Source organism: Pseudopodoces humilis, chromosome 33 (genome assembly GCF_049639895.1).
Source record: "Pseudopodoces humilis isolate 2021_Gansu_Grassland_sample_001 chromosome 33, ASM4963989v1, whole genome shotgun sequence".
Taxonomy (NCBI): domain Eukaryota; kingdom Metazoa; phylum Chordata; class Aves; order Passeriformes; family Paridae; genus Pseudopodoces; species Pseudopodoces humilis.
Window position 1 is genome coordinate 182,783 of NC_142232.1, and position 27,487 is coordinate 210,269.

Here is a 27,487-nt window from a genome sequence, read left to right on the forward strand (position 1 = left end):
AGCAGACCCCCTGGTTCCCTGCACATGCCATGGCATGGCACTCAGCAGGATCTGCCCCAAGGCCTTCCACGGTAGCAAGCTCAGGCTGCCAGGCCAATGGTTCCTGGATCATCCTTCCCACTGACCCTTCCTGTGCACGGCTCTTCCATTTACACCTTTGAGCTCAGCTTGGACTTCTCCCCTTAAGCAGGATTGCTGGGAAAGGATGGAGAGCAAGCAGCCTGCCAAGCTCTTTCTCCAGCTCCCTCTTTACTCTTGGGGCAGCTACAACATTGCACAGGAAAGCAACTGGTGCCACAAGGAGTGGGCGGAATCAGGCAGCTCTGGGGAGACCCCTCAGGACTGCTGTATCCTGTGGGTGTTACTATGGGCTTAAATGTTTCTGAAAATGTTTCTTAAAATCTTGTAGCAGTAGGCCTCAAGAATGCTTGGTATTAGGGATGGTCTAGCAAGCTGAAATGTTTACAGTAAAGGGAGCTGGTACTTGGGGTCTCCACAATACCCACCCAGAGATAAGATTTGTACATGTTCGTACAAGGATGAGCTCTCATGAGGCAATATCAATAAAGTTAATGAAGATTTATTAATGAAGCAATATTGATAAGGTTGTTATAGTGATTACTGCTACAGCTGAAATTGTATAAACATGTGCACTTTGGACAAAGATGATGGAGCTAGATTTGGGTTGCTGATACCCCTAGTTCCCACACACTTCAATAAAGCACCTGCATATAATCAATCCATGATTATCTGTGTTCCTGAACGCTAACAAGGGGACACCGTTGGCCTTGATCTCTAGGTGTGGAGGTGACACTGGTGGTTGGGTTCTTTTCCCCAGGACTGAGATTGACGAGAGAGAGGCTGTTTTCTCATGTTCACACTTGGTTGTTTATTCTTTCCTTATCTATATTACATATATACAGAGTACAAGGAGCTACATACACTAAGATAGAGAGGTGCAAAATGGAGAACGAAGAATCTCTTCAAGGTCTTTTCTATGTCTATTTGTCCAATAATCAAATGCCAAGTAAGTTCTTTTTCTTAGTGACCCAAGGACCTGACACCTGTGTGCTGCACTGCGGCTTTTTCTATCCAATCACTCATTATTACCCAAAAACCCTTAAAAGAAGAAGATGAAGGAAGAAGAAGGAGAAAGGGACAACGCCCTAAGTCCTCCATCTTGTCTCTTCTTTTCTAAAATAGCTTAAACCTTAAACTCTAACTTTCTCACCCAGTGACTTAAGAAAACTCTAACTGACACACATATTCCCAGTTTCTCTACTTAACTTTAAAAGTTATCTCCATGGTGTTGTGTTAAACTCAGTGCTCTCTCTCTCAGGTGTCAGAGGCAGGCACTACAGATAAGGGCACATTTTCTGTACCTCTGAGCCCAACAGGGGAGAGAGTGCTGAAACCTACCTTTCTTTAGAGGAGATGCCCCTTTCAGGACATTTCCTCCTAACTTGTTTCAAAGCGAGACAGGGGTACAGTCCTCTAAAGATAGGCTGCTTTAGTTTGGAAGCAAGGGCCCTCTCTCTCCTCTGTCTTCTCACAGAAGCTGCTTCTGTGGCCCTCCCCCACTACCAAAAATCAGGCTGTGCTAAATCCACCCACATTGTATTGTGGCATTGACCCACCAAGCTCTAGGGTTATTCCTTGTGCTGATAAATTTGAAGTTAGTGAAGCTGTCTGCATTCAAGGTGCTGAAAATCTGCAACTCCAGTGCGGCATAAAGCAGGGCACTTCCCAGGGGGAGACAGTGGTTGCCCCATTCTGGTAGCCTACAGATGCAGATGTTCCATGACCGTAGGCTTTCCATCCCTTTGGATATCCCTCTAGGATAATGTTCCCTATCCTGGGGTTTAAGGGTTGGCCCATATAAAGCTCGAGAGACCCCATCAGGACACTAATTTTCATTCCTTCTCCTTTAAGCAGATTGCATGCCTGTCCTAAAGTAGTCCATCTTTTGGCCACAGGTGGCCAAGCAGCATCACTGGTATAGGGACCTGAGTTGCTCAACCTGTTCTGTAGCAGTTACAAATGCTTGACATTGTAACTTGCCAAGTTACAACATACAGCTTGTAGCTCCTCTATTTTTTCATGTTCTTCACCTGTTTGTCAAGCTCTGCATTCTCTTGAACAGCAATTTTGTATGCAAATAATAGGCAACCAGCCATCTGACCAGCAGGAGTCAGCCACTCTTTAGAGGGTCTCAGAGAGGAGTTTCTATAAATCCTCTGCAATATTTCAACACCCCCACAAGGTCCTTGGCCTCCCATGCTTCAGGCCCAATACTTGTCCAGGTTGCTAGCTAATGCCACAATGTGCTCCAGCCTGGAGCTTTCTGCATCCAGCCTGGTCACTCCACTGACAAAGCCACCGCCCGAGGCTCTTTTTCACAAAACATTGTTACCAGAGCACTCACACAAGGACACCGGAAGGATCACAAGAGAAGTGAGGGCAAGAACTCTGTGCAGTGAAATTGCAACCACATGATCTGCTGCCCACAGAACAGACTGTCCTGGGGCAGCTGTGTGCCCCACTGAGCAGGCCCTGCTCATGGCACATGCACCCAGGGCACTGCTCCCTTGGTGCAGCTATGCGCCTGCGCTCAGGGTGCAACTGTTATAAATGAAATTCAGACAAATTTTATCAATAAGGATTTTATTGAAAAATCTGTAAAATCGAATTATGGAAACAACCACAATCACTGTCAGCGTCGAGCCCGGGATCAGCACTGGGTGAACTCTGAATCAGCCTCTGCCACACTGATTCCCCCAAGTTCACAACTTGTCTTTTGGAGAGCGGTGTTTTATACAGGTTTTTTCAGCTTGAGGCTATGCAGTTACAGTTTCTTTCTTTTTCTTGTGTTGTTACATATTCATATTTCTGCTGCTGGACTGCTGATGAGTTTTCTGAGAAGTTTGAGTGGTTTTTCGGGAAGCAGGCTTTGAGATGTAGAATTGTGGTGAGTTTTTTTTTTAGTCTGTGTAGTTTTTTTTGGGAAACTGACATTGAGATGTATGGTCCTGGAGAATCACATCAGGTCGGTATCAGGCATTAATCACCGGGTCGTTAGAGCGCTTATCTTGCTTGGGTGGACCCAGCTCTTCTCAGTGTTAATTGCTGGGTCATTCTCTTGCAAATTCCTTGTTTTCCAGCAGCTGCTTTTGCAATCTTAAGTTGCTTGTGGTTTTTGTTTTACATAAACATGCTTTTATACTTGATTTTATATGTGTACAATAAAACACAAATTATACCAACATATATTACACAACCATACACTCCACTGCCCAAACCCTGTCCCTAGTCTCTGTGATAAATGAACTTATGAATAAAAATTCGTAGAGGTCTAAATAAATATATTTGTAGCTATAATAATATAAAATATAAAATATAAAGTACAGTGTGGCCCACAAGTCCTTCCCAGATCTAGTCGCGAATTCCCATTCGAGAGATAATGACCCTAGCCGGCGCCCATCAACGGAAAAGAATGAGCAGGACATGGACCATCAGGCTGACAAAGGAACGGGCTCGGACGAGATACTCATCGCAGGACCTGAACACCCCGCCTTGCAGGCCACTGTTGGGGAAGCAATCAGGCAGACAAAGGGAAAAGTCCAGCCGAGATATCCATCAGCTCCAACCTGGATCCAACCACCCCATCCAGATGGCACGAACCAAAATGAAATCAAGGAACACTCAGAACTTCTTTACATATGAGGAGACTCTGCCCGGACGTCTATTTGACTCTATTCTCCAACGCCAGGAAATCAATTCATCCAACAATCAAGGACCCTTGGTGAATGGTGCCTGCCTGGAATTTGGCCTCAGGACACAAAATCCCTATAAAAACCCAGGCCAGAGAACCCTCGAGCGTGGATTTGGGAACACCTATACCTTTGGGTATAGACCCCTGTCCACCCAGCGCTGCGCTGTTTATTTTATTGTGGTTTTTCCTCGTTGTTTATATTTATTATAAAAATTGTTTTATAATAAACTGTTCTTTTATTTAACCTAAATTTGCCTTTGCATTTATAACATCTCTTACCCACACTCAAACATGCGTCCATTTTTCACTCACACATGCTCAAAACACCATGGGTTTTTGTGCTCTGGGCATCCCATCCTCATTGCCAAGAACATCATGGGTGCTGGAAGATGCCCATGCACAAAATTGCAAAGCAAGTCTTATTTTATTAGTTGCTGTTGCAAATAATACCTACCAACCCCTGGATTGGTGAAAAGCCACTGAGCAGCGGCAGGAGATGGAGCATGGTGCTCCAATGGGAGGGGCAGGCAGGCCATGCACCTTCAGGGCATGCCCTGCATCAAAAAGGCGTGCATTTTGTCCTTCTTGCCTCTCCACTGCAGAACCAAGCCTCCTATCTTCTCCCTTGGAGTGGAATTTTCCCAGTTACCATGTCATCTCACCCTTGGCCAGTACAAGAGGTAAGGTCACCATGCCAATAACAGCCTCATTGTTACTGTTCCTCTTTCACAGGTTAACTTCCCATCAATTGATCAATCCATTGTTCCTCTTAAGGGTCAAATTCCCAGCAGTTGACCCATAAGGTTTCCTTCAAAGTCTGTTCTTCGTCATCCTGTTGACGTGCACAACAGAGGACCAAATACGGCAGGGCCTTAGACACAACTTTGGTCCCTGACACACACACAGGCTCCTTGTCCCACTACTGGCCTTCAGTAACACCTTTAACTCCACAATGCTGTGGAACCGGGCCTTCAGCACAGGGACCTTGCCAGCCTGATCTGTGCTCCTTCCTCTGCGTCTCTGCACAAAACACGGTGCAGGAGAGAACGGCAGGAGGGGCCTGTGTGTCACAGCGCTCCGGATTTGTGACCCTTCAACTCCAGACAGATGCAGGTTAAGTGAAAAAGGCAAACTGTTTATTAACAGGGATGAACTGGAAAGGGAAAGAAGGGGATGGGCATGGACTTGAGGGCTGGAGGGAAGGAGCCGTCAAAAGGGAGGAAGAATAGAGGGAAAAAAGGGGATGGGCACAGTCTGAGGGCTGGAGGGAGCTATTTACAGGCTGGGAGAGGGCTGAAGCCCCGTGAGAATCCCACAGGCTCAGCTGTGCCAGTTGTCAGCTGTGCCTGGATCTCCAGTGGCACTGGGAGGTGGTGTCCTCTTCCGTGTCTCCTGCTGCTGTTTTTGGGACACTTGTTCACTGGCAAACAGCTTGGATATTCTGGTTGCTGTGGGATGGAGTGGTGTCTTTCCTCGGGGCTTCAGTGGCTGGAAGAGAGAGGAGGAGAGGCACGGTCAGGGCATGCATCTGCAGGGATCCTAGGAGACATTCCTCCCAAGGACATTGCACCTGGCTCTTGCAATGGCCACAAGAGAGGACCAGACAACAGGATCAGCCAGAAGGTGCTGGCCACAACTCCCACCCATGTCCCTGAAATCTCTCAGCTCTCTGCCCACACCGCCCTCACCCAGACAGGGAACGAAGCACTCTGCAGCTGGGCCAGGGATTGCAGCTCCCTGCCCAGGCATTGCAAGTGCCCCCTGCCAGCCCCCAGTGCCAGCCCGCTGCTCTCACTCACCCTCACTGAGGGTCTGCAGCTCTTCCTTGTGCGCCCTTGTTCATGAACATCCCGACCGTCCCTGGGAACACAGAGCCTGTCAGGGCCCCGGCGGCACAGCTCCCTGCCAGCGGCGCTGCCAGCCCTGTGGCCACACGGCCTCCCGCCCCGGCAGGGCTCAGCCCGGGCCCTTGCCGCATCCTGACTCAGCCCAAGGGCCCGGCTGCCAGAGGCCGGCAGCAGCAGCCCCGAGGGCAGCCGGGGCTCCAGGGCGCCGGGCCCGGGTGCCGCTGCCGGGGCAGCAGCCGGGGCTGGGGCCGAGCTGCGGCGGGGCGGGGAGGCAGCCCGGGCTCGTGGCTCACCGATGAAGCTGACGGCCGCCTCTCGCAGGGACTCCTGTGGGCTGTCCAGGTATGGCAGGGCCCGGCTCAGGTGCTCGGCCGCTCGGCTCTCGTCCTGTGCCAGCTGCAGAGAGCGGCAGGAGGGAAGGGTTGGCGCGGGCTCTGCCCCTCGGCCGGGCGCTGCCTGCGGCCAGCCCCGGCCTCCCGTTCCCTTCCCAGCCCTGAGGCCCGGCCCGCAGCCCCACTGGGCTGGGGCTCCATCGGCACCCGGCTCGGGGCCACAGGAGCCTGGAGAGGAACCCGTGTGGCCCAGGGAAGGGAGCAGCGTGTGGGGCACAGGCTGGCTCCCCTGGGTGCAGCACTGGGCCACAGCTGCCAGCCCCACACACTGAGCACAGGGGACAGGGAGCTTCTCCAGGCTGAGGCTGGGGTTTCCAGGCCATCCTTTACCACACATTCGGCGATCTTCGACTGATCCTCTGTTTGCAGCACACACAGGAGCTCTGTGTTCTTTAAGAACCTGGCAGCACAGTGCAGGGTTTCCCGAGAGGCCTGGAGAGATGCAGAGATGCCATTGCTGCCCAGGGCACAGGAGTTGCATCCCTGTGCCAAGGCCAGGAGGAAGCTGCAGCCTGGGAGGCAGCAGGGCAGGAAGCAGCCGAGCCCCCTCCCAGAGATCCACCAGCATCACACAAAACCTCACATCAGCCACGCGCAGGTTCTCATCGTGGCAGTGCAAAATGAGTGGGAGCAGGCTCTGCTTCACAATTCCCTCCATTGCCTTTTTTCCCTCTTCCACTACCAGGTTCATGGCCTTGCAGAAGAGGTGAATGGAGAGCACCTGCACGTGGCTTTTGTCCTGGAGGAAAGAAGGAGGAAAAGATCTCAGCACCAACTTCTCCAGCCCACCTGGGCAAAGGCCTGAAAATCCACAGGGCCAAAGTTTGTGTGGGCAGTAGCCAGTGCCCGTGGCCGGGGCACAGAGCCTTACATGGTCAAAGAGAAGCACAAGTGGCTCAGCAAGCTTGGGGGCAGCCGTCCTTGATAAACGAAGATGTTTTCTCTTGAGCATATTCGTGAACACAGACAGAGACATGCTGACCACTTCTCCGTCTGTGTCACTCAGCAGCTGCAGGAAGCTTCGACACAGGCTGCGTATTGGTCTGGCCTGTGTGGAACACAAGGCTGTGCTGGGAAGCCCTGAACGGCTGCAGCGCCAAGACCGCCCTGGCACTGCAACCCCACCCTGCTGCTGCTGGGCCCAGAGGCCAAAGGCCTGTCCCAAAGCACTCAGGCAGGTGAGGCAGGAGAGCTGGGAGCAGCTGCCTCAGCTCCTGAATCACAGCCAGCCCAAGGGGCTGCTTTGCCCAGCACAGCTTCAGCCGCTGCCCCGTTCTCACCATCGAGGGTTCCTTGCTGAGCACCACGAGGCCTCTGAGCGCCAGGCGACGCCTCTGCCTGCACTCGCTCTGCAGCTGCCTTGATGCGATCTCAAGGACACAGTACCCACAGTCACTCAAGTTTAGGCAATCCAGGACCTGAAAGGCACAGGGCAGTGACAGGGGAGCCATCCAGCAGGAGCCTGGAACCATGCAGGGCTGGGCCCAGGCAGCAGCACAGGGCGCGGGCACCGTCCCAGGCAGCTGTGGCTATGCAAGGGGACAGGGCTGGCAGGCAGCTCAGCGAGGTAGTGCTGGCCATGGGGCTCACCTCCACAAGGAATGCCAGGGAGGACAGGTCCCAACGTGCCTCCTCCCTGATGAGCCTCCGGACAAATTGGTGTGCCACATGGCAACACAAGGGCGTCAAGTCACGGCGCATCACCCTGGATGGGGGGAAATGGCACCAAGGCACTGAGGTGGGGGGTAGAGGGGGCAAACCTCTCCCTGGGATGACTCACAGAGATCTGGCCTTTCCCCAGCATCCCTGGAGGGACTGTGGGTGTTTTGGGACCATGGGGCTCCTTCTGGGCACCCTCCTCTCAGACTTCTCCAGTCTGCTCAGCCATCCCTCAATGGCAAAGCCCTCTGGCCAGGACCACAGGGACTGTGGTAGGGCACCCTGGGCACAGGGCACACATTTCAGAGGCAGTGGCGAGAAGGGGTCTCACCTGGCCAACAGACCCACGGCATAGTGCTGGGTGTCGGCACGGAGCAGCGTTTCCCAGCCACACTTGCGCTCCATGGCCATCAACTCATTGTCATAGTGCAGAAAGCAGAGCAGAGCCTTCATGGCCTGCACTGCAAACCTGTGTGCAGAGCAAAGGCCAGGTCACATTGGGTGCATTGGTGTCAGCCACAAGGGCATGGGAAGGACAGGAGGACTGGCACCTGTTGGGTTTTTTGGGAAGGTGGTGTTGCTGCTGGCATGCTCTCCAGAAGTTATCAACTTCTGCTGGCATCAGCTGTGTGGTGGTGAAAACGTGCAACAGCAGAGCCGCAAAGAGAGAGTCGGAATAATGCATCATCGCCTCATGGCTCTGAGGCACTTGCATAATCACCCAGAGCACCAGAGTTGCCTGCAAAAGAAGCACACCAAGACAGTGCTCAGTGCCGAGGCATCCATGGGGCAGGGCCCGAGGGGAGATGCAGGGGGAACAGCGGGCCCGGTGCCCCCTGAGCCTGCCCCTAGCCCAGGTTTCAGCCCAGCCTGAGGCAAGGAGAGGATGAAGAGCTGCTGGAGAAGCGACCTAGGGGACAGTCAAGGCCAGTTCCACAAACTCACAGCCAGAGCAAAAACGTCCGTGTTGTCCTCATCAGAGGTGCAGATGCTGCAAAGGGGCCAGTTCTCCATCACATGGAGCAGAGTTGGCAGCACCTTCTCCATTGCTGGTCCTGATGAGGCTATGGTTTGCCACATCACTGCAGCAGCTCTGTGGGATCAGAGCTCTGTGTCAGGGGTGTCTCAGTCACAGAGCCATGCCCTGTGTAGCTGTGGGGTCCCAGGTGACAAAGCCCCAGTGCCCTGAGGGGCAGGGAGGGAGCATTGGCAGCAGCCTCAGGAAACAGAGGGGCCCGAGGCTCCTGGACCTCTCTGCCTGTTGGGCAGAGCCCATTGGACAGGCTGTGCAGGGCAATGGGCCCTAAAGGCCGGTGAGCCCTGAGCTCTCAAGGCACGTGGGCCCCATACCTGTCACACGATGGGGCACAGCGCAGGAGGGTCAGCACCACATCGTCCGGGTGTTCTTCAGCCAGCCTCACGATGTTAGTGGCCAGCCTGGCATCCACCGTAACGGAGCACATAAGACTCTGGTGAATGCTCCGTACAATAGCTGGCACCTAGAGTAGGAATGGGGAAGACTTGGAGCGCTGTCCAAGGCAGCAACTTCCCCAGCTTCTCCCAAGAAGTGCTTCCCTTCCCGCCACACTGTGCTGGCCTCAAAAGCTGAGGGGGCCCTGTGGATGTGGCTTGAAGGGGCACACGATCGTGGCAGACCTCCAGTTCTGGCCCCTGGCTGGCTACCTGCTGGTCAGAAGGAACACCCCCCCTTTCAAAAACATCCATATTAGGTGCATGACTCATGGTGGGAGAGGGCATAGTGTCAGTATTTGTGATGCCCTGAGTCTCTCTGGTGTTTGGAATGGCCATGTCCTCAGTCAGTGCCACATCAGAGTTTGCCCTGTCATCACTCACCGCAGCATCAGAGTCTTGTGAGGGCGCAGCTGAATCTGGGCTGACATCAGGCTCTGCCTGGAGCTCGGTCAGCCCGGAGTCAGGCTCAGCTGTGCCCTCAGTTCCCATGGGGCTGATCTTTCTGCGCCGAATTGGCAGGAACTGGCGGAACCTCTGTGCAGAATGAACAAAGGACAGGGAAGAGAGGCATGTTCCAAGGAGTGCTCCATGTGCAGAGCTGGGCTGAGCAGTGCCAGCAGGCCCAGCCCAGGTGGGGATGGCTGCAGGTACCTTCAGCATTTTGTGAAAGCGGCCATGGGCGGGTTCCTGCTCTTGTGTCCTGTCCATGGCTGCATCTGTCAAAGAGCAGCCAGAGCTGAGGGGCTGCGGGAGAGGCCGGAGAACACAGCCCAGCCCTGCACTCCCCAGGCAGGGACAGCCCTGGGGTGGCTCAGGGGATGGAGCACGGTCACTGCCAGGGGTCAGACCCAGCCCATATTCCGTCCTGCCCTTGGGAATGTCCACATGGGATGGGATGGGATGGGATGGGATGGGATGGGATGGGATGGGATGGGATGGGATGGGATGGGATGGGATGGGATGGGATGGGATGGGATGGGATGGGATGGGATGGGATGGGATGGTGCGGGGCCCAGCTGGCTGCAGCTTCAGCCCTGTGGCCCAGCTCTGCCACTCACCATCCTGCCCTTGCTGGAACTGCTCCAGCTCTTCAGGGTGTTCTGCTGGGGCAGCTCCAGGGTCTGTGTTCCTGTTCCGTCGGAACACTCTGAATAGGCTGAAGAATCTGCCCGCCATGCCAAAATCGGGCCTTGGGAGCACCTTCTAAAGAGATGTCAATGGAAAGCTCCGGCTCACCAAGACCCACAGTCTGCTCACAACGTGAGCTGTAGGAGTTACGCCTCAGAAAAGCTCCGGGTCAGGCACTAACGAGTGGGCTGTGTGGGGGGCTCCTCACAGCACCGCTCTGGCGCGTCCTGTCCCGTCGCATGCACCAGGCACTCTGGTGTGGTCTTGTCACCGCCAGCTCTTGTCCATTCCACCGTTCCATTCCACGGTTACCAGGCTGCGCCGTGTCACTAACGGCCCTTGCACGCCCTGCCACCTTCCTGGTTCCGCCCCCATCCCCCCCAAAGTGGCCCAGGTTGGAAGGAATCCCTTGCCCAAAGTGTCTAAGACAGCCTGACAGGATCTTTAGGAACACCTCATACCATCAGCAAACGCTGCCCTGCTCTGCAGGCTCAGGGCAGCAGAAGGAGCCCCCAGGGCTGCCGACGCAGCCGCAGCAGGAAGGGCACGGGGCCTTGCACAGAATCTGTACAGGGGCCTGGCAGCACTGAAATCAGCAAGTGTGGCAGAGTCCCCACAGAGGCAGACCTGCCACCCCAGCCGAGCCCTGGCAGTGCTGGTGCCCTTCTCCTGCCCCAGAGACCTGTGCCCCTGGGGGGTTTCTGTGCCAGAGGGCCAAAGCCAAAGCCCCGTGCATTGGGGGCTGGGCTCCTTCCTTTGGGGTCTTGGCAGAAGCTCCTGGAGCTATTGCTGGCCACTCTTGCTATCTGTCAGATGATGTTGCTCCTTCCTGGAATGATGTTTTTCATGGAAGGGGTTTGCAGTAGCACAAAAACACCATCAGCTGCTGAGTTTCCCGGGATGGCTAGATTGTACAGAGGCACTGTCCTGTTTCAGTGGGATCTTCTCTGTCTTTTTCTGGGACAAACATTGGCCCAGTCTCTGATGTTCAAGGTTCCAGTTGCTGTGTGTCTGTCTGTGTTACAGCTGATGCAAGGCAAACATTTCCTCCAGACACAGAGTCCTGCTTGAACAGTCACAGAGCTACATCTATTTTTACATTATATTAGTAATTTTAATTTTTTTTAAGTTTTCCAGAGCCTGCTGACTGTTTTCAAGGTTTTCTCTCTATCCCCAGTGCACATTCTCCAGAAATTGTGCTTTCACATCCTTTTGCATTTATTAAAGTTACCTTCAATGACCAGTCAATCAAAGCCCTGGGAAAACTTCAACTTCAAGGTGAAACCGGGCAAAATATTTATCTCCCACATCTGAAGCCATGAATTGCCAAGTACTGTCCCCAGTACACCTGTAGGTGTGCTGATGCCATTTCAAAGCGGTTGCCAATGAAAACAAATTTTAATATATTTTGTAGTTTCCACATTGGAATTAAAATCCTTGACTAGAAAAATCACATGTCAAAATTTTTAGGACTCTTACATATAAAGCTGTCATTTTCACCCTGCATTTTAGAGTCTCTGAACAGTCACAGAAGGTTTTAGTTCTAGACAGTACAGAAAAAGTCCTTGGTGTTCGGCTATACTTTTATATCAGCATATACTCCTGATGATTATTTTAGGCAGGAGCAGCAAACTCAAGAATGAGCCAAACAGGCTGTTCCTGTGTTCTCATGTCCTGAGTCTCTCTCTCTCTGTGTCACGATGGTGCCAAGGCCGCTGTCTTGGGACACCTGAATGTGGAAGGCGAGCCCGCCCTCAGGCACGGCCATCCAAGTCAGTCACGGGCACAGGCTGCAGCTGAAGCTGCCAAGCGTTGCTGTGAGGCTGGCAAGTCAAGAGAAAGCCATTGTGGCCAATTCTGCTGAAGCCTTTTGCCAAACCAAGACAGCTGTGCCCACAGCCTCCCCCTGTTTGGCAGCCGGCTGCTGCGGACGCCTCAGTGTGCAGGTGCCGACGTTCGGGCTGCTGCTGTTCCTGTGCCCACTCTGCTGCTGTTTCTGTGGGCTCCAGAGCCGCTTGGGCAGCAGCGACTGGGCAGCCCTGCTGGAGGAGACATCGCCGCCCTCCCCATGGTGGCAGCAGCTCAGCGGGCCCCGAGCTCTGTGTCAGGGGGGCCTCGGTCACAGCAGCGTGGCCTGGGCAGCCGCAAGGGCCCGGCCTGGCCGCCAGCCCTGCCTCTGCCCACTGCCCCTTATCGCAGGCACCCAGTGGCCGTGGCCTGGCAGCACCCCCTGCCCTCCATGTCCCCAGCCGGCCCAGCCTGGGCACCTCGGGCTGTCCCCACCCTCCTGGAGGGGTGGTGTCCCAGCCTCGAGGGCTTCTGCTGCAGGCCTGGGAGACATTTTGGGGAAGCGCCAGATCAGCCGGGTGTCAGGAACCAGGCGGCTGCCCAGGGGCTGCTTATGGCCTCTGACACCCAGTTCCTCAGGTCTTCCCACCACCCCGGCCCCTCAGGGGCCTCCTGTCCCCTCGGAGCCTCCTTCCACCCGCTCCCTCACACATCCCCTTGTGCCTTCCCACTGCCTTGTCCCGTCAGGGCCTCCACAGCCCCTCATCCCTTCATGGCCTCCCAGCACCCTGTTCCCTCAGGGTCTCCCCCAGCGTGGCCCGGCAGCAGCGCCGCAGCCCCACAGGAGCTCCAGAGGAGCTGGATCAAGAGGCACCTGGGAGCCCTCAGCAACCCAGCCAGCACCACACGGGCACGAGGACACAGAATGCACTTCCTGGCTGGGACAGGAGTTGTGGCTTCAGCAAAACCACCAAAGGCCAAGGGGCTTCTGGCCATTTTCCCTTCACCACTGCACACCCCAGCAGGTTGCTGAGCACAAGCACCCTTTTCCCTCTCTTCCCCGATATCCTGCGGACCTTGGGCAGCAAAAGAAAGCTCCTGGGAGTCTGTGTATTTATAACATATCCTATATTTACATACTAAACAAAAACAAAAATAAGGAAAGAACAATTTTGAAGAAAAATAAAATCCTGGCTGGCTCAGGTGGCCCCAGCAGACAGAGCCTCCCAGATCAGCTCTCAGCAGAGCTCCAGCAGCGCATCCAGTCAAGGCCTGAGAGATGAGACCGTGCCCTCTATGCCATGTGGAGCTGATCTTGCAGGTTTCCAAAGATGGAATGTTGGGTCAGCACTCCCAGTGCTGAGTGTGATCTTTCATGCACAAACAGCTGAAAATCTTTGGATAGATCAGGCAATCCTAACACCGGAGCTGTTGTCAATGCCTCCTTCAGTTTGAGGAAGGCCTCCTTCTGTGGTTTGCCCCTGGTAAACGGCTGCATCTTCTGGGTTTCACACAGGGGTTTTGCAATTAGTCCATAGTCCATGATCCACGGCACCACTCTGTCATCTCAAGGAAAACTCACAGCTCATGCAGGTTCTGGGGTTCTGGAATAACACAAATAGCTTGAATACGGTTAGTACCCAGCTTTCATTGCCCTTGTGAGATTTCACACCCCAGGTAAATCACAGTCTGCTGGGCAATTTGTGTCTTTTCTTTAGACACCGTATATCCTCCCATTCCCAGCTGACTTAAAATTTCAATTGTTACCTTTATGCAGGTTGTTTTCTCTTCTGTAGCTGTCAGTATATCATCAACATACTGTCACAGCATGTATTGTTCTCCGGTACTTGCCCATTCTCAGTCCAAATCTCCAGCTCCTTCGCCAGCTGGCTTCCAAATAGGGTTGGACTGTTCTTGTATCCTTGTGGGAGTTGTGTCCAGGTGAGCTGGGTTTTCCTTCCATTGTCTGGATTTTCCCATTCAAAGGCAAACAGTTTCCTACTTTCTTTGTCGAAGGATATGCAGAAAAAGTCATCTTTTAAGTCAATTACAGTAAACCATTTCTATTTCTCTTTTACAGATGTCAATAATGTGTAAGGATTAGCTACCACTGAGTAAATATCTTTAGTTATTCCATTTATTGCTCTCAAATCCTGTACTAGTCTGTATTGGTCAACACAGAAATTTGGGCTCGAGTGTTAACTTCAGAAGTAATAGGTGCACGTTTAGGACCCACTATTGTTATAATCAGTACGTCTCCAGTTTTGTTATTTCTAGTGAGCATTTTAAATATAACCAACCCCTGCCTCTCTGCTCACCCCTGAGAGGCAGAGTTACCAGTTTCCCTGATTCTAAAGCTGTTTGGGCTCCACTCCCAGAAGCTGAGAAGAAGACTGCTTTGGCTCACAGAGCCTGTGGAGGTGTGCTGGGTTATACAATGGGGCATTGGATACAATGAACTTGGGACAATGCCAATTAGTGACTACTTTACTCAACTTTTAAGTGGTAAGCCATCCTTTATGTTTCTGGAGACCCCTTTCTTTATCTCTAGTGACCACCAATACTAGCAGTTAGAGATTTGTTTTCTCTTTTCTGGGTTTTCATTAAGAGAACCAATGTATCTAACAGCCTTTGCTTTCTCTGATTTTTCTTCTGGGATTTTTACAGGTCCATAATTTCTACTGTAATTGATTTGTTCTTTTGCAACTTTGCTCCGTGTCCAAATTTTATGGTTCCTAGCAGGAGAACGCAATTGTGAACCTGTCAGCTGAGAGGGGGTGGTGAAGGGAGTAAACCCAGGACCAGTGGAACCAGGTTGAGCAGTCGGGTTCCCAAGAAATCTGTCTAGTCTATCCACAGGGGTTATAGCTGCTATGGTTTTGGAGGAAAATTGCTGTAGGTTTAAGTGATTCTGGAAGGCCTTGAATGAAAGGGGTCATAATTTCAGTTTTCACAGGTAACAACATTGGTGATTCATAGCCAGCAATTAATTTTCTTTTGTGTATCATTTGCAAGCAGGCAGCTTTGTGAATGTTTTCAGTAGTTGGCTTGGGGTACTCACTATAGCTATAGGGTCCCCCCTTTCCAAGGGGTTAAGCCCCTCTGCCCAATAAGCTGTGTGCTGAGTTAGGGACCATGGGTTACCGTGTGTCTCCTGCTGTTAGGAAGACTTCATGTCCCCAGTGCCCACTGGATTCCCGTTCTCTCAACCAAATTTGATCACCTCCAGTGAGAGACACTGGGAATACGTATTCTGTCTCTGACTCGTGAGGGAGGCGCCCATTCTCCCCATTTTTTCTTTTTTTTTTTCTTTTATCTTTTTTTTTTTTTTCTATTTTTAGTGGTTATGTGCAGATCAAGATTTTTATCATTGATATAATTATATTCTGTTTTAATTAGAGGTTTCAAACTAGGACAGCAGTGTTCCCCACAATTTTATCCAAGTTAGCTCTTTTTGAGGGTAAATTTGATTAATGAGAGGGGTTTCCCTCTCTTGTTTCTTTTAGCAAGTCAGCATTTTTTGAATTTTATTATGGAGGGCTGCTCGCAACAGATTGATCTTACTTCTTTCTTCATCCAATTGTTTTTGCAAAGTTTTAACTAGGTTTTGGAGGGAGTCTATTGTAGTTTTTTCCTCCCTTCTTTACTTACAGCGAGTTTCTATAGCTGCTGTAAGACAAGCTCCCAAAACTGAGCAGAGTATAGTTTTATTTTTGCCCAGTTTAAATTTTGTTTCATGTTGTAAAGAACATACTCTGTCAATCACATTTTCCAAATTAAACCAATTATTAAGCACCAACTTTTCCCTCTTGGAGAAGGTCTGACATTGTGTTTTGTTAACAGAGCATAACATGCATAAAATGCAGCTTTAACTTCTGCACTGCTGTTTTCAGTCATTTTACAAGGGGAAAAAGCACTACAGGGATGTATAAACTTAAATTATACACACACACACAACTTTTTGCTTCCCTGTATGGGTGAAAAGACCAAATCTGCTTGGGAGGCACTCCTTCAGTTTAAAATTCTGGTTGCCTTTCTACTACACCAAGCAGTCAAAATTCATACACACAACAAGAACAAAAATATTCCCCCCTTTTGCACTAAGGGATCTTTTGTGAAATTCTGCAGACAGAGCCCTCAAGTGAGTGTGGGGTGCTTTTCACCTCGGCGTGTGCAGTTTGTGGGAAATCCGAGTCGCCCCCCTTGCTTTCGAGACACCGCTCACTCTTTTGGGAGTGTCGGGCTGGGTGCGGCTGGAGCGAGACGTCCTTCCCCTAATACAGACGGCACAACAAACCTGCAGCCCCTTCTGTCTGTCAGAAATCCTGTCCGTGACTCCAGTTTAAATGTCACGATTCAATAACGTGAGTGGGACTCGTGAGAGGTTTGTTTGATCTCAGAGTGCAAAAAGGACACAAAGGGATTTCAGTTTAAATCATAACAACAATAATGTACCTTTATTTTAGTGCCAACAGCAAGGGTTATACGATAGAGGAGAGAGAGAGAGAGAGAGAAAACAAAGAGAGAGAGAAAACAAAGAGAGAGAGAGAAGAGGGGGTTATAGCTACCAACGGACGTGACAGGGTCACTGGGGTCTTTTTCTGTGGGAGATCTCACTGAAATTAACTTAGTCTTATGTAATTCTTCCCCAAAGTGACCTTGTTTCCAATGTGCTAATAAGCACCCCAAAGGAGAAGTACCCAGTATGGGAGCATTGCAGCCCAAAACCCTGCTCCATGTTACAACTACAATACACCAAATGCCGAACCTGCGACGCTTTCGCAGTCGTCTGACAGACGGTGCCTGGGCAATACCGACAGGAATTCCTTTAGCCCAACCACACGCGGCTTTCGCTGTGTCTAACTGGCAGGCACCCAAACCAAAGTAAAGCACCTTACCTTTCTCTCCCGGGGACGTTGTGAGCAGTGGAGACGGTCACAGCCGGATGGGCTCCCCGAGAATCCCTCGGTGCCGGCTGGAGAGTGATCGGGTCGTGAGCTCGCTCAGCAGCACTCACAGGGTCCCATCTGGGTCACCAAAATGTTAGAGCTCAGGAACACACATAATCACAGATTGATTATATGAAGGTGCTTGATTGAAGAGCTCTGGGTGTCAGGGGTACACAAACCCAAATCTGACCCGATTTGGTTTTGAGTTGAATATGTTTTATACTCAATCGTTATACAACTTACATATTAATTATTAAACATACATTGTTCTACTGCATGCATTGTTTTTACCCAAGCATGGATTTCTCGTGATCCCCTCCAACCCCCTAACATTGTTCCTTATGTTCTTTAAACAATAATTATAGCTAATCACATCTAACAATTGTATCATTTATCATCTACTGACTACACAGGTGCAGTTTCACCTGATCTTTAGCAAGCACAAGGCCTAACATTTCTCAGGGCCTACTTTTCCCGGAGATTTCCAAACCTAACTTTCATTCTAAGTCTCCAATTCTAAGATTTTAGAACTATCAAAATTTTCATTTAGAACTATCAAAACTATCAATATTTTACTATCAAAACCATTCCCCTTTGTTGCAACAGAGCCTGTGAGGAACCTGAGTCTGGAAAGTAACAGTTCATTTCTTTCTTTTTTATCCCTTGGGCAGCACCCATTTTTGTCATCAGCCAAGCCTCTCTCCAGCCTGACCCCTCTGATCACTGCAGCAAAGCAACTGAGGGAGCAGCGGAGGAGGAGATGAAGCCCTTGATGCCATCTTTTCGTTACAGTAGTTAGGACAAGTAGTTAGTAATGTTAGTTAGCACTGTGAGTTAGTTAGGGTAGTTAGGACAGCCTGTTTGTTCTGGCAGTTATTTGAATAAAATCTCTGTTAAACCTCCAGTCCCTTGAGGTGTCCTGTCCTTCTCCCGCTGTGACTCAGCTGCCCGGAGCACTGCGAGGGGAGAGCGGGCCCAGCCTCGCCCAGAGCTGAGCCCCAGCAGAGCCTGGCAGAGCCCAGAGCAGCCTCGGCATCTGCAGAGTCAGCCTGGAAGGAGGCGCTTGGAGCCTTCTGGGCTGCAGCCGGCTCTTGCTTACAAACTGTGTGCGCTGGAAAATGCCTCTGGTTCTGCGGGAGGGCAGAAGGGGCCCGGGGAAGGCCCAAGTGCTCCATGCAAGGGAAAAACCTGCCCTGTGTTTGTGATAAATAACTATGTTGGTGTTGCCCTTCGCTATTATGTGTTGGCTTTTCCAAATTATTATAATCACAACGATTTTGATATAGCACAGTTTGTAATCACTTTTACCTGCTTTTGATATAGTAGTGTTATAAATGACTTTCAAATTTCCAAACAATCAAATTTAATTAATTGCTAACATAGTTTAATAAATTGGATACAAAATAATAAAAGAATACAATTTAGTAAAAAAGAGATACAATTAAGTAGATATATTCAGATATATATATGTGAATATCATTGGCCAGTGGTTACAAATGCTTAAGGCATAAGCAAAACCGATCAGGGTACGGGGGGAGCTTCTCGCCTCACCTCACATACGAAACAAAGCACTTCAAGCTAAACTTATATACTGTATGCTTATACATATTCATTAATGTTTCCCATAAGTTTCCTCCTATTTCCGATTTTTCTGACCATTTATCTTCTAAACTACAGACTGTACCTTAATTTTGCCATGTAACATCTGCAAAGGAGTTCATCTGCTTTGTAACACGGATTCTTGATCGTTTCTAATAATAACTTTAATAACAGTTACAATTTAAGTAGCACAAATCAATTCCATTTATTACACTGGGAATGGGGAACCTCTGCGCTTCCATTTCTGGGGGAACCCCCCTTCCTGAGCACAGAGACCCCCTTGAACATTCATTTTGGGGCACTGGGACGCCCTGGTACCCCCTTACCCAGCCCCAAAAACCCCTGCACCCCCTTGTCTGGAACCTGGAACACCCTAAACTCCCATTCTCAGGAATGGAAACCTCCCAGAACCCCCATTTCTGGGCATCAGGACCCCCCTGAACCTCCATTTTCAGGCACTGGGACCCCTTGAACCCCAGAACATAGGAAGGGACCCCCCTGAACTCCCATTCCGCTGCAGCAGGACCCCCCTGCACCCCTGTATCCAGGACTGGAACCCTCCCAAACCCTCCATCCTCACACCCTGGGACCCCCCTGCAGCTGAGCCAGGCTGTTACCCCCCTGCTTTGTTGGTTTAACCCAAAGTTATCTCCTCCCCTGCCCTGCCCATCATTGTATCCCAACCCCTTTTTCCAGCACCTTCCCTATCAATCTTGTCCACCCTGCCCCTTGTTCCCAAATGTTCCCTGTCAATCCTGCCTTATGCCAACCCCCTGCTTGGACATCCCCTTTGGAAATCCCCTAATCCACAGCACCCCATTGATCCATGTGTCCTATTCCCCTCCCCAGGATATCCCTCACTGGTTGAAGTTTTGGATCAACCCTTGGACCCTCCCCATATATAAATCGCTGTATGCTTGTATTCTGTGTCTTTTGTCCCTGGACCCTTGGGAGATTAAAGCTTTCCCTGAAACCCAATACCAAAACCCAAAAAAAACCACCTTCCCCCCATTCTTGCCTCCACACTGTGTCTGACAGCTGTTAAGTGCTGTAGAGCATTGCTCTAAGCCACACCTCGGGTCATCCTGCTCCTGAGGTGTGTTCCAATCCCAGTGTGGAGCTGAGGAAGAGCTGACCGGCCTTGGCACCATTTAACACCCAGCTGATCCCAGTGTGTCTCCGCTCTCTCCCAGTGCCCATCCCTGTGTGTCCATCTCAATGCTGCCCTTGAGCTGGAGCCAGCAGCTCCTGGTGCTGCTGGAAACCGCCCCCGGCAATGCGGGCTCAGCTCCAGCTGCCAGGTGGAGCACGTCAGCCTGGAGCACCCCCTGAGCCGGCACTGGGGCACGGCCCGGCCCCCACAGCGCCGGGGGCAGCGGGGGAGGCACTGGGGGGAACGGGAGGGGGATTGGGGTGTGCTGGGAGGAACTGGGAGGGAGTTTGAGATGGCATGGTTTAAAGTGGGGAAGGGATTGAGGTGATTAGGATGGCTGGGAAGGGGTTTGAAGGATGTTGGGGAGGGTGGGATGAGGTTCTGGGGGTCCTGGTGGACACTGGGAGGGAGTTTGGGGGTGCTGGGTGTCACTGGGAGGGATTTGAGTGAGCCTGGAGGAGCTGGAAGGAGATTGGGCATTGGAAAGCAGGGATTGGGATGAGGTTGGTTGTGCTGGGAAGAGACTGGGAGGAGTCTTGATGAGTCCTGGTGGGGCTGGAAGGGACTGGGAGAGGGTTTGGGGGTCCTGGGGCAGTGGGGGGAAATTGGGAGGGGGCTGTGGGATCCTGAGAGGAACAGGAGGGGCTCTGGTGGGTCCTGGGGAGGCTGGGAAGAGACTGGGAGTGATTTACCAAAATAGCAATATTGATCCAGTATCAACATCAATCTGTTAATGGACAAAAAACCTCTCCAACAGTTTAAAGTTACAAAGTGGATGTTTAATCACACCACTGGGCGAGTGCGGGAGTCACCCCTTAATACGCGCTGCAAGTTGACAAAAGATTCCAGTGTCTGTTTATTTACAAAAGTCTTGAATATCCAAAATACTAATACATATTAATACTAATACATGTGCATAATGCTTAACACTTCCCATGCTCCACTTCGGATTAAAATTCATAGCAATGAATTTAAAATGTCATTATGCCTGTGTGGTTGGCTCCCTAATTTGAAGAGGGGGTCGTTTTCGGGAGGAGGGGACATCAAGAGATGAAGGAAAACTGCTCTTCCTCACTCTCACCTTTCTACCTTTACAATGGTTGACATTACAAAGGACATTTGGTACAACTCCAGTTTCCTCCCTTGTGACTTTTAAATGGGTTTCCAGATGTAAGGTCTGTGATCTTCCTGAACCCGTTTGTCAGTTTCTCTTTTCTCATTATAAGCACAGCTGAACAAACATACAATGACAAGTAATTTTTTACCTAAGTCCGAGATTCATTATTGCAAATCCTGCTTCTCACTTAATCATTAACTCTGACTAGTTCCAGCAAGGCCTCTCTCTAGCTGAGATCTCCAAATTTTCTAAAATACCTCATTTTTTAAAATTAGTTAGTCCAAAGGAGGTTTCAGAGGGTCCTGGGTGGGCTGGGTGAGACTGGGAGGGTCCTTGGAAGGGCTTGGGGTGTCTGTGAGAGGTTTTGGGGATCCTGACCACTGTAGTTGCCCCCCAGGGATGCTGTCAAATGCCACCCACAGCAAGATGCTGACGGGGATCAGGAGTCTCCGTGTTTGGGCTTCATCTTCCTGGCACTGGGGCTCGGCTTCTGCCTGTGCACAGGAAGGTGAGGGGGGTTCTGGGGGTTGTGTCCTCCCTCCCCACAGAGCGTGTGTGCTCCCCTTGGGCCCCTCAAGCCTGGTGTCACCCCCTTTTCTCTCCCCACAGAGCTCCTGAGGCAGCAGGAAAAGGTTCTCTAGGATTAAAAGTCAACGAATCCACTCTCCCCAAGGAATTGCCATTGTTGGTCTGTGTCCCAATGTTGTTCCTTTCCCGGTGTTCATCCAGGTGCCCACAGGGAGCCAGGAAGATGTGGAGCCTCCCAGCCAGGTGTCTTCCCAACACGGATCACCAGGACCACGGATCACCAGGGCTCTGCCCAACGGGGGTCACTGGGGATCATCCAACGCTGATCCTCCCATGGGGGATGGAGCTGGAGCAGCGCACGAAGCTCTTCCCGCACTCGGGGCACTCGCAGGGCTTCCCTTACTGGTGCCTCCGTTGGTGTCGGGACAAGTTAGAGCTCTGTGAGAAGCTCTTCCCACACTGGGGACACTCGTAGGGCCTCTCCCCAGTGTGGATGCGCCGGTGGACAGCGAGGTCGGAGTTGTACTGGAAGCTCTTCCCGCAGTCAGGGCAGCGGAAGGGCCTCTCCTCTGTGTGAATCCGCTCATGTAGGAGGACATTGGAGCTGGTCTGAAACCTCTTCCCACACTCAGGACACTTGTAGGGCCTCTCCCCATTGTGGATGCGCTGGTGTTTCCTCAGATTGGAGCTCCACCCATAGCTCTTCCCACATTCCAAGCAGGTGTAGGGCTGTTCCCCTGTGTGGATCACCTGGTGTGTCATCAGGGCAGAGATATCTCTGAAGCTCTTCCCACATTTCCCACACTCATAGGGTCGTTCCCCCGTGTGGATCCTCTGGTGTTTCCAAAGTTTGGAGCTCTGGCTGAAGCTCTTCCCACATTCCCCACACTCGTAGGGCTTTTCCCCAGTGTGGGTCACCTGGTGCCGGATCAGGTGGGAGCTCCACCTGAAGCCCTTCCCACATTCCAAGCACTTGTGGGGCTTCTCCCCCAGCTCTGAGCTCTGGCTGGATCTCTGGCCGTGTTCCTGGCACTGGGGGGATCTTTCCTCCTCACAGCTCCCTGGACTGGGTTTGCAGCCCCTCCTTGTGTGGCACCTCCAGGACTTTTCCTCCTCCTCTTCCATTTAGACACGGTATGAAAATTCCTGATTAGGAGGAAAAAAACAACAGGAGAGCGCCTTGGGCTGGGGGTTCCTCCATGCCCAAGTTCATCTCAGAAAGTCATTGGGCATCTTGTGTCTGTAAGAAACCAAAACACCAAGATTCAGCCCAAACATCCTCCAAACATAAAAACACTGATCAAAAACTACCCAAACACCAAATTCAGGCAAAACCCCCTCCAGAATAGAAAGATTCAGCCCCTGCAAAAAAACAAACCACCAACATTTAGCCCAATAAAACTCAGAAACACCAAAATTCAGCACAGTGAAAGTCATGGATCCCCCTCTCCAGTCACCTGCTGACTGTGGGCAGGGAAACACTCCTGGGACTGCACACAGAGGGAGGGAGGAACCTTGTGCTGCTTCCTCTTCCTGCTCCTCCTCCTCCTCCTCCTGTGTCCCAACTCTTGCTCACACCTCTTCCTCCTTCTTCTGTAAAACCCGATCTGCTCCTCCCACGTGCATCCTTTGACCATTTTGTTCTTCAGCCCTGCTTCTCCTTCCCTTCTCCTCCTGCCCCCAGGCCCAGCACCCACTGCCGCCTCCCTCTTCCCCCCCAGTCCCACAGCATCCCACCGCAGGGGCACGGATGGAGCTGGGCCAGCTCGGCCTGGGGCAGCGCTGGGCTCTCGGCCGCTTCCGCCCGCACTCGCTCCCCACTGCAGCCGCTCCCGCCACCACAGCGCGGGGGGGCCCGGCCTTGGCGCTCCCCCCCTCCCACCTCCCCAAATTCCCCTCAAGGGGGGCGCTGGGGCCCAGGGGGGCACAGGTGGGATCCAGGTAGGACCATTGAGGGGAGAAAAGGGAATGTTAGAAGGGCATCCTGGACAAAGGGATGAAGATCCCAAAATATCTCTCAAGGGTCCCTTGGAAGCATGTGGAGGTCGTTTGCACATTCTCCCAGAGGTAATTAAGGACATGGACACCCAAGGGGGCAATAAGGGAAGTCCAGAAGGGATTTAGACAACAGGGGATGGATGGTGTTGATGTGCTCGGAAGGGACTGGGTGAAGGGGAGTGTGCAGGAATGTGCTTAAGGCAAGAAGCAACAGGAGGAATCTATGGGGTAAGAAAAAGGTTAATGGAAAGGAAGAGGAAGAGAAAAAAAATACTGAGGATTGGAATGATTTTCAGAAGGGTCTTATCCTCAGAATTTGCCAGCTGACTCAGATCCTTTGTATCCCAGTTTTCCAGGACAGGAAAAGAAGGAGGTCAGGATTTCAGGGGGTTTCTCTGAGCTGGGAGCGGCAGGAGCGGGCGCAGAGCTGCGGCACCGGGAGCACGGGCTGGGGGCCTGTGGGGAGCTGTGGGGCCGGGCCGGGGCTGTGGGGCAGCCGGGGCTCAGCGCCGGGCGCTGCCTGAGCCCAGCACCCCCCGGGCAGGGCCGGCAGTGGCCCCCGGCCCCCAGGAGGCTGCGGGACGCCCCGGCCGCTGCCCGGCCCCGTGGAGCTGCCGGCCCTGCCCGCCGGGGGGGCCGCCTTTGGACACTGCGGCAGGACAGGGACCGGCTCTGGGATACGGGCTGGGGAGGGGAGCCTCAGCACAGCGAGCACGAGGAAGGAACAGCTCAGAAATGGGGATTAGACCTGCAAGGATCCAGATGATCTTTTAAGCATTTCCTGGTGGGTCCCTGGAGAAAGGAAGGATTTTGCAGAAAGCTCAGCAGCTGCCACAGGATGAGCACCCCCAGGCACTGAGGGGGGCTGCAGCAGGGCCAGAAGAAGCCCCTGCAGCACTTGCTCACAAAGGCTCAGCAGCTGAATGCAGCAAGGGATGAGCAAAAGGCCAAGCTGAAGGCAAAGGCCATGGCACAGTTCCTACAGCCCCTGAGGGATCAAGCCCAGGGGGCAAAGGGGGGCCCCAGCACCCAGGGGACACCCTCTCGGCCACAAGCACCTGGCACAGGCATTGCCCTCCTGGCCAGGGGACAGCCCACCCAAACAGCCCCTGGCAAGGAATCAGCCTTCCAGCTGCAGGGCACAAGGACACTGCAAGCACAGACAGGAGCACCCTCAGCACGAGCAAGTCCAGCCCTTGATGGACACGGATTCTTAGCGGTGGCACAGCTCCCATTCCACCAGGGACCCACCACACTGCAGCCCTTGGGAACATTCAGGGTGGCTCTGGATCCAGAGGAGACCTTTCCTGATGGACACAGGGGCCTCTCCATCCACTCAGAATCTTGCCCTTAAAGGGGGGAAAATTGTTATGGAATATTTTAATAATTAAGGCAATATCTGGGAAAGATGAACAGGTGTGTTTTATTCAGCCACTATTAACCAATGTGGGGGATGTGTCTAAAAAGCAGGAATTTTTATTTGCTCACAATTGTGATTGTAATTTACTGGGAAGGGATTTGATGGCTAAATGAGGAATGCAAATTAATGTTGCAAAAGGTGATACAGAGGCTGGTTCTGTTGTACCTCTGTGTCAAATGTCTGGCAGAGCCTAGGCTGAAGTGAACCCACAAGTGTGGGCAGCCCCAGGGAAATGGGCAAAATTAGATATGGAGGAGCCTCTCCAAATTTCCCTGAAGCAACCAGGACAAGAGGTGTCGAAAAGCAATCCCCTGTTCCAAGGGAGGGAAGGAAGGGCTCACAGCCTGTCTGTGAGTCCTGCTCAAGGCACGGCTTGGGGAGCCAGGGATGGCTCCCTAGAATGCTCCTATCCTGCCAAACAAGAAATCCAATGGAATCCACAGAATGCTGCAGGACCCAAGAAGAAGAAATGAGATGATGAAACCGAGGCACCCCACAGGCTCAGATCCTTACACCATCCTCAACCAGGTACCCTCCTCACACTGCTGCCATTCAGGACTTGATGCAAAAGATGCTTTTTGGGGATCTGCCCACTTCCAGAGGATGCAAACACAATTCTGCCTTGGGCTGGCAACAAGAGGTAGAAGGGAAAATGCTCAAGACATGGACGGTCCTTCTGCAGGGATGCACGGAAGCACCGGCCTGATTGGGGCAAGCCCTGCAGGAAATATCAAAGGAATTGACCTCACCCCCAGGGACTGGCTTAATGCAGGATGTGGATGACTTGATCCAGTCAGGAGGACAAGGAGAAGAGGTAGAGGAAGCCTCTGTGAAATGGCTTCATTTTCAGGCTAAAAAGCAGCTTTGAGTACCTGGGAAAAAAGGACAAATGGTAGAGAAAATGTTTAAATATTTGAGATCTATTTTGACTGAAGGCTTGTGGTGTATTGACCCTGAGAGGGTCCAGGGAATCTCAGAAATAATGTTTCCCTGGACTAAAAAAGGACTAATTCTTATGATTAACAGGGAATTGCAGGAGCTGGATTAGCATTCTCTTTGGGAGCCAACACATTTTGTGACTTCTCTAGCCCCAGATAGTCTCAATGTTATGGGGTGGACATAAGAAAGAGGACAAAACTTAACAAAATGAAAAAAATAAAATGATGGATGCCCCAGCCATGGCTCTTCCAGACTCAGAAATCTGAATTGGAAGGGAATATTAAACAGGCCACCCCTGAGCCTGCACTGAAGGCAACGCAGCAGCAGCCAGGGCTCCCCAGCGGGGGAAGCCCCTGGGCCTGCCCACAGATCCTCTGCTCAAATCCTCGGCCTGGGCACCCTCCTTTGCCATCTCCAGCCACTGCGGGACAATCCTTGCTCTCACTCTTGCAGCTTCAGGCCTTTCTGTGCCTGCCCTCGCCACAGCTGCTGGGGAAGGCACCGGGACAATTCCACTCTGCCTCTCAATTCCACTCACACTCTGCCCTGCCTGGGATTAGCTGCTGGCAAAATAGACCAACTTTAAAATGGCTTCAAATCTTATTTCTCTGCTCACACTAGGTTTGCCTTTGCCTTGGGGAAAGGAATTTTAATGTTTCTTTTCCAGCACTCAGCAGAGATGAAATTAACATCTCAACAGACTGGGAATAGCCCAAAAGATTCTCCCCAAGATAACGACCATCAACAAAACATCAACAACCCTAGCAGCAAACATCACCCAACACCTACCCCAGACCCTGCCCCAGGCACAGCTGGAGCCACCTGGTCTGGAAAAGGCTGAGCAGGAAATCCAGGAGTGCCCACCTAATTCACATCACAGGCACAGAAATCCGGGTGCAACAGGAAACCAAAATCCTAACAACTCCACACCTTCAAACCCAATGAACATTAAACCAATGGATTTCTACAGGGTCAGAGTGTATGAATTTAGAAAAATCTAGTCAAACTCACGTGTCATGTATTGATTTTCTGTGCACACACCCAGCTGAAGTGTGCATTGAAAAAAATTCCTTTTGCACATTCTGGCCAGAATCAAGTAACACATTATTTCTCTAAAGACATTGTTGAGGACTTTTGCTTTTCACATTTCAGTGAAAAGATTACACGTTGAGAATAATATTTTCGTAAAATTTTACTTCTATATTGTCGGTTTTGTTTGGGCCAGTTGTGTGAGAATCAGTTTTTAGTCCCTAGGAGAATAAAAAGAAAACACTTGATTTCTTTCTCATTTTTGTTTTCTATTTGTTACTTGACTCTTAGTCATGACTAAATAATGGTATGAGTTTTTCGATGTTCACCTATAAGCTGCACTTTGAAAAATAGAAGAGCTTTAAAAGTTGGTGCTTTAACACATAAACATTATTAGAAAATTGTTTAAAAAAAATAAACAGCAGATTCTGTGGGGGTGGCCACTGTGTGAGTCACGGGATGTCTGCCCTGGAAGAGAAGCTTTGTTCCAGGCAGCCAGGAGAGGAGATTTAGAAATGCAAATTAACACTGATGGCCCAAAGCCTGCACAATGGCCCAGGGGCTTCCTAGCCTGCAGGAGGAATTGGGCTGATTCCAAGATAGAAAAAAAGCGAGAGGCAATGAGTGAATCTGCTTGGGGAGATAGAGCCAGGGACTTGTACATAATGGCAACAATGGGAGAAAAAACCCTCGCTT

At 51.5% G+C, this 27,487-nt stretch overlaps 1 protein-coding gene and 1 pseudogene across 1 annotated transcript; both read right to left on the reverse strand.

Annotated features, from left to right (window-relative positions):
* LOC148182306 (uncharacterized) overlaps positions 1-27,487 on the reverse strand; it is a 702,689-nt pseudogene that overhangs the window by 83,581 nt on the left and 591,621 nt on the right.
* LOC148182309 (maestro heat-like repeat-containing protein family member 7) lies at positions 4,542-10,319 on the reverse strand. Its single transcript, XM_088068907.1, has 14 exons — positions 10,202-10,319; positions 9,795-9,859; positions 9,351-9,677; positions 9,021-9,169; positions 8,616-8,763; positions 8,222-8,409; positions 8,002-8,139; positions 7,602-7,716; positions 7,292-7,429; positions 6,883-7,059; positions 6,595-6,750; positions 6,342-6,443; positions 5,746-6,015; positions 4,542-4,604 (listed from the first exon to the last, which is right to left on the reverse strand). Exons 1-14 carry the CDS (start codon positions 10,317-10,319, stop codon positions 4,542-4,544), a joined length of 2,154 nt encoding a protein of 717 aa, XP_087925033.1.

Excerpts from the sequence above, each read along its gene's own strand:
- LOC148182309 (XM_088068907.1), bottom strand. The coding sequence starts at position 10,319 with ATGGCGGGCAGATTCTTCAGCCTATTCAGAGTGTTCCGACGGAACAGG. Across the intron at positions 7,717-8,001 it reads GCCGTGGGTCTGTTGGCCAG|GGTGATGCGCCGTGACTTGA; the intron begins GTGAGACCCCTT and ends CCCCCCATCCAG. Across the intron at positions 6,751-6,882 it reads TTGTGCTTCTCTTTGACCAT|GACAAAAGCCACGTGCAGGT; the intron begins GTAAGGCTCTGT and ends TCTTTCCTCCAG.